General features: G+C 33.4%; 2 protein-coding genes across 2 annotated transcripts; one reads left to right on the top strand and one right to left on the bottom strand.

The window, feature by feature from the left end:
- The first annotated feature begins 389 nt into the window (after positions 1 to 389).
- On the top strand, positions 390 to 7,076 carry LOC110657022 (chromatin remodeling protein SHL). Its single transcript, XM_021814068.2, has 5 exons — positions 390 to 549; positions 616 to 961; positions 2,945 to 3,013; positions 5,350 to 5,485; positions 6,689 to 7,076. The coding sequence occupies exons 1-5, from the start codon at positions 477 to 479 to the stop codon at positions 6,725 to 6,727; spliced, it is 663 nt and encodes a 220-aa protein (XP_021669760.1). The 5' UTR covers positions 390 to 476; the 3' UTR covers positions 6,728 to 7,076.
- On the bottom strand, positions 7,014 to 10,663 carry LOC110657021 (purple acid phosphatase 2). Its single transcript, XM_021814067.2, has 8 exons — positions 10,187 to 10,663; positions 9,755 to 9,952; positions 9,481 to 9,592; positions 8,949 to 9,178; positions 8,429 to 8,567; positions 7,906 to 8,126; positions 7,576 to 7,697; positions 7,014 to 7,487 (listed from the first exon to the last, which is right to left on the bottom strand). Exons 1-8 carry the CDS (start codon positions 10,364 to 10,366, stop codon positions 7,289 to 7,291), a joined length of 1,401 nt encoding a protein of 466 aa, XP_021669759.2. The 5' UTR covers positions 10,367 to 10,663; the 3' UTR covers positions 7,014 to 7,288.
- Positions 10,664 to 12,601: the final 1,938 nt, after the last annotated feature.

Below are 12,601 nucleotides of genomic sequence, written 5' to 3'. Positions count from 1 at the left end.
TGTTTGTTAAAAAGAGTGTTTAATAATTAAATTTATCAAAGTTAATTTAAATAAAATATATATGCGTATATAGAATATTTTAACTAAAAGAAGGGTTTATAGAATATTTTAATAAAAAGAAGGGTTTATTGACTTTTTATTAATGTGTATCTGCCAGTGTTCCTGTTATGATGTATGATCATTTCTTTATGATAGAAACACCAAGTTGAAAAAGATCAATGGCTGAAATGTTGTATTTAGCTTTTAATTAAAATCCAGAAAAATTGATATTATAAATTAAAATTGTTTTACTGTTGCATCTTAAATTCAAGATGAACGAGTGAAATTTACTCGTTAATTTTATTATTATTATTATTATTATTATTATTATTGTATGCATGAATAAAATAATTTAATAATACAAAATAATATTTATTTTTCTGTTTCCCTTCTCTCTCTCTTGTGTTGTCATTTCTAATCCTGGAGACGCCACTTCCATGGCCAAGCCAAGGGCACCCAGGCGCACTCTAGACTCTTACACAGTCAAGCACATCAACAAAACCATTAAAGGTAACTTCTCTTATTTTCCCGACTAAGCTTAACTTCCCCTTACTAACCGATTGCTCTCTTTATCAGCTTCTGACTGCGTCTTGATGCGACCCTCCGATCCGTCCAAGCCTTCCTACGTAGCCAGGATCGATCGAATCGAATCCGACGCTCGTGGTGCCAACGTCAGGGTCCATGTCCGCTGGTACTACCGCCCGGAGGAGTCGATCGGTGGCCGCCGCCAGTTTCATGGCTCTAAAGAGCTGTTCCTTTCTGATCATTATGATATACAAAGCGCTGATACCATCGAAGGCAAGTGTACGGTTCACAGTTTCAAGAGTTACACTAAGCTAGACGCTGTTGGAAACGAGGACTTCTTCTGTCGTTTTGAGTACAATTCCTCCACTGGTGCTTTCAATCCCGATAGAGTCGCCGTGTATGTCACAAGCTTCTCTCTCTCTCTCTCTGTGTTTATCAACAGCCGTGGTTGTGTAGGATGATTTTCATTTCCTACTTCTATTTTTGATTAATTAGCAGGTCGATTTATTGTGATTTTGGTAATTTGGCCATATAATTCTATGTTTTGTTTGGTGTTCATGGCTCAGGTTATTAGTACTCTTATATACTCCGAGATATGTTTTATGGAAATTACCTTAATTTAGTGAGGGTTGATCAATTGGTTCATTGAATTGACAAATTTAGTTCGGGGCTTATTGGTTTGATTTAGGATACTCAACTCAATTAAAGCTTCATTGGATTCTATTTTTTTGCTCTAAATGATTTTGGGTTAAATACTCAAAAATTTATAATATTCTACTCTAATCCAAGTCAATTTAGGTCTACCATTTTTTTCTTTCTATCCTCTAATTTAACACTTAATGTGCTCTACTCTAATTGGTGCCTCCGTATGTCTACGCTTCACGTGACCAAACTACCTCAATCTTACTTCTCTCAACTTATTATCAATTTGCACCACTCCTTCCTTTTCTCTAATACTCTCGTTACGGACTTTATCTAGTCTAGTATGGCCACTCATCCACCTTAACATACTCTTATTATCTTTATCTTAGACGCATATGATTCCTTCAATGCCCAACACTCGCTACCAGCTGTACGGTAAAATTTTCCTTTCAATTTATTGGGAATCTTGCGATCACATAAAACTCCCGTGTCACGTCTACACTTCAACCATCCGGCTTCAATTCTATGATTAACATCCTCCTCACATCCCCCATCTACTTGAAGGACTGAGTCGAGATATTTAAAGTGATTACTTTAGGACTCCATCCAAACTAACTCATTCCTATCGCTATCGCCAGTCTGGCCTTCACTGAATTTGCAATACATGTATTCTGTCTTCGTTCTACTTAACTTAAATCCTTTTGACTCTAGAGTACTTCTCCAAAACTCTAGCTTTCTATTGACTCCTTCTCGCGTCTCATCTATCAGAACAATATCATCCGCAAACATCATGCACCAAGGAATACTCTCTTGTATATGTTTTGTCAATTCATCTAAAACTAATGTAAAAAGGTAAGGGCTTATAGATGATCCTTGGTGTAATCCAATTGAGATCGGAAAATTTTTTGTGTCCCCTCCCATTGTGCGCACAATAGTACTTGCTCCTTCATATATGTCTTTCAACACTTGTATGTACCTAATAGATACCCTCTTTTGTTCTAACACACTCCATAGGACATCTCTTGGAACACTATCATAAGCCTTCTCCAAATCAATAAAAACCATATATAGATCTTTATTCACATCTTTATATTTCTCCATCAAGCTTCTAATGAGAAAGATAGCTTCCATAGTTGAACGACCGGGCATGAAGCCAAATTGATTGAGAGAGATAGAAGTATCACGACGTAGTCGATGCTCCACAACTCTCTCCCACAACTTCATAGTATGGCTCATGAGTTTAATTCCCCTATAGTTCGAGCAACTCTGTATGTCTCCCTTATTTTTAAAAATAGGTACTAAAATACTCCTCCTCCATTCATCAGTTATTTTCTTTGAGTTTAGAATCTTATTAAATAATTTAGTTAACCATGCCACTCCCATATCTCCCAAACACTTCCACACTTCAATTGGTATTCCATCGGGTCCACAGGCTTTATCCACTTTCATTCTCTTAAGTGCTTCCTTTACTTCTAAAGATCTAATCCTTCTAGTATAATTCATATTCTTTTCTCTCATTCTATAGTCTATATTCACGCTATTACCATTTTGACTATTATTAAAGAGATCATTAAAATAATTTCTCCATCTTTTTTTAATGTCCTCATCTTTCACCAACACTTTTCCTATTGGCTTGATTTAGGATAAATCATTGAAATTTTTGCAGCTTGGTGGTCCCTGATTATTTCTGTTATAATTCAGGTTCGATTCTGATATTGTACTTGTTTTACTCTTGCAGGTATTGCAAATGCGAGATGCCTTATAACCCTGATGATTTAATGGTTCAATGTGAAGGCTGCAGTGACTGGTAAGTTGCCTGCTGTTGAAATTATTGTATACTTCGATTTGAATCCCTTTCAGGTGTTGACTCATGAATGGTTGGTGAATGGTTATTGCATGAAATTGTTTGAAATTTCCAAGGCAAGGTTTCTTGTGAATAACATGAACTTCATGTTACTAGTTATCAATGTTAATCATCTCTCATGTTTTTCTTATTGGATATTCATAATAGATAGAGTGCTGAATAGCGGCTTAACTAAGCCTGATATGCCTTGGTTGGTATTGCCCTTCATTAATTGTTTCATCATATTTCTTTCAAATTGAGGAGATGGGGGGCTTCTGCAAGTCAGAGGGGCTGATATGGTAGGGCCTTTTACAAGTTAAATAGGTTGAATTGACACCAAAATTTGAACAAGTTCCTCTAGGTTCTAACATGATGGCAATAGCAAAGGAGAGACATTACTTGTTAGTTGATGTGATGTATTATTCAGGAACCAGAACCAGCCTTACTGTTGTCATTTCATAGATTCTATAATTTCAGAATATTATTATTTACCAGAGTTTTAGATGTGCATAACTGGTTGATTAGTCCCTGAATAAAAATTTGCAAACATGGTGTACTGAGGTCTTATTTATATCAATGTGCCAGGTCAATATGGAATGCCCCTTGGAGATTAATAGATTGTTTGGAAAGTGGAGGTGCTCATCTTTTAGAAATCATGAGTGTCCTTTTAAACGAAAATTGGACTTTTTAATTTTGAGAAAATTAATATATTATGGCATAAAAGTATTCTTTTAGAAATTCAAGATGGGAGAAAATTTAGAGGCAAGAATTTAAAAATATTGCCCCCTAATGAGTTCAATGATTGAATTGATTCAATTTAGGTCTCCTTTGTGCTTTCACCCTTTGAATCTAGGGTAATGCTTTGCTTGGATAATTTAGTTTTCTTTACATTGTGGTATATTCTGAATTCATATTGTGTATATTATGGATAAATTTATGTTTTGGATGGGTTTAATGGACACTTATTATTAGTGGAGTAACATTTTACTACTCTTTCCCGATATTTGGTGGGAAAGGGAAAAAATTTTAGGGAGGTTAACATTTCATCCTAGATGGACTGGGTTAATTGGGATGAAAGGAAAAGAAGCGGTTTCACTTCACGGCATAGCTACATAATACAACCACTTGCACCCCTGTTACAATGGCCATCAATGAGTTTACACCACTACCCTCACTATTACGTTGTGTTATTTTGGTTTTTAATGTTATACACAAATATAGAAATTGGATGAATCATCCTCTTAACCTTGTACCAAACACAACCTTTGTGGTAATCTTATGGCCCAGTGAAAGTCCTAGACTTCACCTCATTGGTGTCCCCATTAGGTGGTGATGAAATCTCTTATCTGACATTTATGTTTCATTTGCTATCTTTAGCATGAAAACCTTGAGGATGTAATGTTTCATTTATGGCTAGAATATCTAACATGGTGGTGGAACATGAGCTCAACATCAAGTTTGTGTGTGTGTGTGTGTGTGTGTGTGTGTGAGAGAGAGAGAGAGAGAGAGAGAGAGAGATTCCTTCCTGCTCAATCTGACAGGCTTATATTTGTTAAAGCTAGTGGTTTGGTGATAAATGGACTGCTTAAACTACTGTTTATTGACAAATGTTTGTTTGTTCATGCATAGCGGTTGTATGTATATGCTTTTAGACACTTCATGCATGCAAGGCTATTCTTCATATAGATTGTATGGACAAATGTTTGAGCTGAGAATGAATATCTTTTCATTCATTGAAAAGCTTTGTGTCATCTTCATTTTCTGTGTGTTGAATTACTGCATTTCTCCAAGTATCATAATTTCTTGAATCCTATAAAAGCCAGACCAGATTCAAGCTTGGGTTAAATTATTCTTTTCTATTCTCGATATTAAATTCCCAGACCAGATGTGATGGGAAGATTCATTGTATTGAGTAATGATAACCATAGTCATAATGTTATATGGTAAAGAAAGTATGAAGACTCGTCATCTAGTCAATTTCTTGAAGCAAAGTATCCTATGAGAAGCACGGGTGAGTTGTTCTTGTGGCTTATAAATGGGAAACATGCTGTACCCTTGAGAAATATCTAGGCCTTCACTTCAAGGAACTTGTTAGATTAAGATCTGATGCTATCTATTGGACCCCTTTATAAAGTAGTTATCAACAGAGTTTTTAAAAGGCTTAATGCTTACATGCCATTTTTTCAAGTTGTGTTTTGTTTTTCACATTATTGCTTTTGTGACAGAACAGATTACACGCTGCATACATTTCCAATTTATGCAAATCTGATGCATCATTCAACATACTACTTTTGATTCAGGTTTCATCCTGCTTGTATAGAAATGACTGTAGAGGAGGCTAAAAGACTTGATCACTTCTTTTGTGAGAATTGTTCGTCTGAAGGTCAAAAGAAGCTGCAGAATTCCCATTCTACTTCCAGACAACCAGACACAAAGGTATTCCCACTTTCTGAAAGTGTTACATAAATCTTGCAGCATTTATTTGTTACCCAAGCTGAGTGGCATATCTTAACTATGTTTCTGCTGTCTAGAATGATTTAATCTCTGTCACCTTTATGTATTTCATTTGCCATTACATATGGGATTGCATGGCTTCATGATGAATCAGCTTCTACCACACAGACACACATGTTCATACTTAAAAATTAACTCATCTCATTATTGGCAATATGCCAATATATGGTTTATGATATTATTTCATAAGAATTATGAACGAAGAACTGTGATGTTAAGGTAAAAGAATCAATAGCATTGAGTGCTCTTTGTTATCTTGTTTCCCATGATGCATGAATATAGACATGGTGACACAGACATGGACACAGGACATGGCAATTCTTAAACTAATCATTACTGCACATTGAGGACACCTGGCACATTAATTAAAAAATATATATTTAACTTGAACATTTATTTGTGCAAAATATCTAGTACAAAATTTTATTTTATCAAGAATACTATAATTCATAGGAATATAAAAGATGCCTAGAAGTGTGTATATATAAAAGGTCTAACATTCTACCGAAAATTTGAAAATTAAAAAAAAAGCCAGGGAAATTTATTAATACCATAAAAAAAATGAAAGAAGAGAAGGTTGTCCATAATAAAGATGAACAGTTGAACATCGAAATCAAAATTGCAGTAGCACATTAACAAGCATCTTACTCGCTAATTCACTTTGAAATATTTAACTTTTCCTTCAAAGATATTTAGTGGATCATTTTCTTTATTTTACTAATGCAAAACTAAGTAAATAAATAAAATCCATTAAAATGTCTGATTTGTGTTTGAAACTTGTAAAAGGTGTGACAAACAAGCATGTCTCAAAATTTTCTTTCAATTGGAATCAGTTAGTGTGCCATACTTTTTATACCCATCTTAAGGGTGTGTCAGTGGTTCATAGCTTATTTCTTTTTGGCTTGCTTATATTTAAAGCTGTTTTGAAGAGTATCATAGTTAATTTCTGGAAGCATAATTTTGTCTTTCGAAAATGGAACTTTCTAATTCTGTTGTAAGGTGCTTCTGTGGTTGAGCTTGAGTTCATCAAATAAAACATTGTTTAATCCAAGCAGAAATTGTATAGGGAATGGCCACTAACACAGAAAGTATGATTGTTACTTTTGGGTTGTGTTGTTCTTTCAGGTGGAAACAAAGAGGCGTAGGAGGGGACAAAGTAAATAAAAAGAATATGTTGATATAGAATGATAAAGGAGGAACTGGAGTACCATCTTTTTAACTTGGGTAGGCTTCAAGCAAACACAGAGGCAATCGGGCAAAGATATTTGCTTGACAAGCTGTACTATTTATGAGCCAATGGCAGAGGGAAACTGGTTTGAAAACCTTTGTTATGTTTATATGGTTTGAGGGTTGTCACCTTGTTTTCCTTTGAAAGTCGAGGACGTGTTTGGCTGTTTATAGTTGTGTTATGTAGATCTCTAATACTTTGGTTTCTTGTTTATAATTTAGGTTTATAACCAAAACTATTTTAACTTTATTGAAAAGCAAATAGATACAAGGGTCTTTTAATGCCTCCTCTTCTTGCAATATTGTTCTGGCTTCTACCAGTTGAGACATACAAGCATACGATCATATGTAGCAATTTTACTATACAGTTTTTCTTCTTATTTAACCAAACAAATTGAGAAGAGGCAATAGTGGCTTTAGGGGAAGATTTTGTGTTATGACCAACTTTGACATGGCTACTTTATTCCATAATGTTTAACAGAACAAATAATTTGTTCACTATGATTGGGCACCTCTAGAATCATCTACGGGATGCCAGTATCTGTTGTTGAACCACATAGAATCAGCTTCTACAGCATATCCATCCTGATTACGATGCCAACTGTAGTAAGCATGGGTTCTGTTTTTAATATCAAAAATAGCATGACCGAAACTGGCCTCGCGATATGCTGAGTACGCTGGCTGCGGCTCTGTCATGCTGCATTACAGAAGAGGACATTATATTCAAACTATGCTGACAAATAGGAACACACGTCCAGAAAATTAGTAGTATTCGGCAATCTTACTTAGTTGCCAAGCCTTCAAGGTTTCCTCCATCGCCGATTGTGATGTATACCGGAGCAGTTTGATCTGCTACTGGAGTGCATTTTCCATTTACAATGTTGTATGCGACATTGGATATGCGTTCCTGAGAAGAAACAAGATATTTTCCTGTGATCTAACTAAAGTTTTGGATTTTGATTTAATTAATTGAAACTACACGAGGTACTCTTCCCTATAGCGTTTCAGAGAATTAACATAGACAAACAACAAGAACTGTGCTGAAAATTACAGAACATTTCAAAAAGAACAAGTGCTTGTAACCCTGATCACACAAGGGATTAAGGAATGCTTACAGATCGTTCATAGGCATGAACATGACCAGCGAAAACGACATCAACTTTGTACTGAACAAACCATGGCTCATACATTACTCTCATAGTCTCTCCTTCCATGTAATGATAGTTGTAGCTATTATACCATGGGGAATGCATGAGAACAATCAACCATGGTGTCTTGGTCCTGTTAACTTTCGGCAGCTCTGCTTCAAGCCATTGATACTGAGGAGTGTACTTACCTAAAACATGACAGAAAAACAGAAGTGAATCTGTAAGTACTCGTATACAAGTAGCATTATCTATTAGTCTGTTACTGAAAATAGAAAAATCTAATGTTTCACAGAATGTTCCAATAGATAAAACGATAGAATTGCAAAAGTTAAATCATTGTTTTGGGCATCAGGTCATATATATGCACTAGACACTTGTATCAACATAAAGATTTTGAGTTGAAACCTGCTATTTTGACATATATAAACGATTCGGCTGCATATAAATGTGCACAAGTACCCGTTTAAAAAATATAAGCTCATATTCTTACCATATGCTGAATATGAAGACAAGACAATAATATATGCTGAAGCTCTCTTGATTGAGTACCAAAAAGGAGCAGTACTGCCTGATGCTTTATATGGGACATGATACCGATGAGTGTATGGCTTAAAAGGTTTAGTTTCACCCTGTAATAACAGTACATATTCCCGTTAGGAATCACCTGCTTCCAGTAACTTGTACCCATTAGGCAAATCTACATTTTGATCATATAACCTGGACTACTATCACACAAGACTAAGTATCTACTCTTACTGAAACAGCAACAAAGCTACTAGCGAAAGAAGTTGAAATGACATCAGGCTTATTACAAAGGCATCGAGTCGTAGCCCTAAGAATGCAATGCATAAACCAACAATTTCTCAGAGCACAAAAATTCATCAAACAAAAGAAGCTATAATGTGATGAAGCATTTCTATTTACTGTCTCATCTTAGACTTCAGATAATTCAGGAATGTTAAAGATGTATACTTTTGATTAGATAATAAATTATGTAAATACAAGCTTACAATTTCAGGGAAAAAATCGATCTCGTGATTTCCTGCAGTCCATATCCAAGGTTGATAAGCAGCACTTCTCTCTACAAACCTTCCCCATGTATCCCACCTGACATTGTCATGATTTGGGTAGGTATCTGCATAAGAGAGGTCTCCAACAAACAACACAGTCTTTCCTTTTTGTGGGTTCATTTCATAGTGAGTGAGTGTTTTGTTTGAATCAAAACTCTGACCGAGATCCCCTGCGAATAATACCGAATTGCAAGGATATTCACATACTAATTTACAGCTCAATTATTCATGATTTCTTGAAAATCTCTTTCTAAGGAAACCCTGGACCCAAGCAGTGACAGATAAAAACGTGTTTGTCATACCAAGCAGTTAATTTCTGTTGAACTGTTATTTATACTTGAACATTTATACGCTAGGCCTAACTCAGTAACTATAGTTTTATGAGAAGTAACACAAACTGCCCATATGCCAGAATCATTGTATCAGTAATTTGAGCATATAAAATAAGGACTTCCAGTAAGCTTATGAGTACCTATGAGACCAAATGTATAGGGGACATCAGGGCCAACTGCTGGAGGAGTTACAAACCAGAATTGCCTCGTAGTATGACCAATCCCAACTACATAGTAATATTTGGTGTTGTACTGCCAAAAGAAATATTAGATATTAATAAACATAATATTCTAATTCAATACCACAAAGAAAATGATTTCATTTAACAATTCAAATTTCCAAGGAAAAACTTATGTCAGTATTAAAAATAGAAACTTTTGAGATCAACAGAGAAATTAGAATCCAAAGTTCACCTCCAAGTTTCTGATGGTGCAGTGATGAATGTAACCAGAGGTGTAATTGTAGAATTTATAGGTCTTATGTTTGCCTTTGGCCTCCTTATGTGTGCTATTTTCAGTCCAGTAAAGCACTGAGTTTGAACCAGGTAATTCCTCAGTCACCCATGACACTATCACTGCCTTCCCATCATGATCTCCTTGTGTTATGTGAACCTTAATTCAAAACCACCCACATATCAATAAATTAAACAAATTTCAAACCACACCCACCATTACTTTTTCTTTGTTTATCAAGAACACCAATAAAATTCTAAAGCCACCCATTAGAATTTCTTTAAAAAGAAACCTAGATTACGTCTTCAATTTGAAAAAGAAATTATAAAATCTTGGACCATCCCAAATCCCAACTAATAAACAAAATAAAGAACCATCAATAGCAGAAGAAACCTGTTGGGGAGCATTGTAACCAGGAGGGACTCGGAAAACATCACTATCAAGAGGCATATCAACAGTCTTCTCCACTGGCCTAACAAAACTGCTGGTTTTGCCTCCATTACACAACACTGCCACGTACAAAACCAAACCAAGAAGATCAAGAAGCAAGATAGAAAAAGAAAAAGAACCCATCTTGGATTCGAGAGCTTCTCCAGTTCTCTACACGCTCCTACACTTCATATACTTGTGTATTTTTTGATACAAAAAATTGATGGGTAGCTTAGAATACGGGGAATATTCATGGATTTATGCCAAATATACAAGTAAGATGTCAAACAGAAAGAGAGTATGCTTTGCTTTCTCTTAGTTTGAAGCTTTCGTCGAAAACTAGCTGAGTAAGGGAGACCCAAATGGGAAGTCAAGCGGAGGTGACAGGACAAATTGCAGTTGTCGAGGAAAATAAAAGAGAAATAAATTCTCTGAACCTTGACTAACGGACATGTTATGTAAATAATAACAGATACGGGCTAAGGCGTCGTAGATGGCAACGAAATCAGCTGACTTTTTTTTTTTTTTAAGGAAAACAATTTTATTAACAAATCAACATAATTAATCAATGGGCATGCATACTCGAGAACATTAAATTACTGTAAGTAGAAAATGGCAAACAATCTAAGAAAAAAACAAGAAACTTTGAAGAACATTGGGCGGGCAACTGCGGTAGGAGAAATATAATCATATTCTTTTAACGGTAGAGATGTAAAAGGAATGAAGGCAAGTCGAGTTTTGAAAAGTTTAAAATTTTTTTAAACCCTAACTTATATTAGTGAAAGTTTCATTTTTTTAATTTTTTTATAATTTATAATTAAAAATATATAATATAATTTAAAATTATAAATTGACCCTTCAAATAAAACTCAAATTAGTAATTTTAACCTCCCATTAATTTAATTATCATTTTACCGTAAGTTAAAATTTACATAAATTTCTTTTGAAATTATTTATTAACTAATAAAAAATTAGAAAATTAAAGTTTTTTATTAATAAAGAAAATTAGAAAGTTAAGTTTCTATTAATAAATATAATTAGAAATTAAAGCAATAATAATAAATTATAAAACAATAAATTATTTTAGTAATTTTTTAAAATATTTATTATTATTCATAACCATAAAAGAGTTTTAATATGAATCCTCAAAGTTAGGGGTCTAGCTCTGCCATTGCGAACTCAACTCATGTTAAACTCGAGTCGAATATCAATTAACTCAAATTTAATTTGTTTAGAAAATAAGTTCTAAATGAGTCGAGTCAAACTAAACTTTTATCAAACTGAATCTTGAACAACTTGTAAATAACTCAACTCATTTACAAGCTCAATGAACTTTAGGTTTAAAGTTATGAGTTTTAGTAGCTTAATTCATAATAGGCTAAAACACATAGTTAGCTTGATTCTCAAATAGTATTTTTCTTAATTCATAAACTATAAAATCCGCTTATAAATTTTAAAAATAAATTTATCTATTTGTTAATAAGATCTTTTTTTTATTATAAGCTAAACAAAACAAAAAAAATTGAGAATCGATTTTTTTTTTTTGTATTTTTTACCAAGCATATTAACTATTTATCAACCACTTATAAATATTTTAATCAAATATATATTTATTTAAAATTAATTTTTTCATTTTAATATTTATAAAACTCATCAAATTAGCTTATGAGCTCTAAAACTAAACTTATTTATTTGTTTATAGTATTTTTTTTTCTTACTTATTATAACTTAAGCTTATAAGCTTAAAAAAAATAAGGGATACCAATTTTTTATTTTGATACTTATAATTATACTTATAAACTAATATAATAAAATATTTTATCATATTACTCTCATTTAATTTTAAAATTTCCTTACATATTTCATTTAATATATTTTTAATAATTTTAAGAGTGAATATGTTTATGAGTTACCTTTTATTAAATATGTAAGCAACTTATCAATTATTTTTAAACAATTTAACTAAATATGTGATTACTTAAAATGTTAAATGGTTATAAACTTAAATTAACTTATAAGTTAGCTTTATAAGAACAGAGTTTCATAGGCTAAGTCAATCAAAATTCATCCTTTCTAATCTAATCTCTAAATATATAAACCAAATGTGCATTTTGTCACAAACCCAATTTTACACCAGCGATTGAAACTCTATTATCTTACTTAATAAACTTGAACCGAAATGACTGATTGAATCAGTAAATCGGTGAATTAGCTCTTAAATTAATCCGAATTTGTAATTGAATAAAATAAAAAAGTGACCAAATGTGACTCGGTCAACCCTGCAGCAGAACCAGTGAACTGATATGACCCAACCGATTCAATTATTTAATAAAATATTTTTTTTTGTTAAGCGTTGGTATGGATAATTAAACTTAAAAT

The sequence above is a fragment of the Hevea brasiliensis genome, unplaced genomic scaffold (assembly GCF_030052815.1).
Source record: "Hevea brasiliensis isolate MT/VB/25A 57/8 unplaced genomic scaffold, ASM3005281v1 Scaf1, whole genome shotgun sequence".
In the NCBI taxonomy this organism is placed as follows: domain Eukaryota; kingdom Viridiplantae; phylum Streptophyta; class Magnoliopsida; order Malpighiales; family Euphorbiaceae; genus Hevea; species Hevea brasiliensis.
Note: the sequence above shows the minus strand (reverse complement) of the source record. Positions and strands in the feature narration are given on the sequence as shown.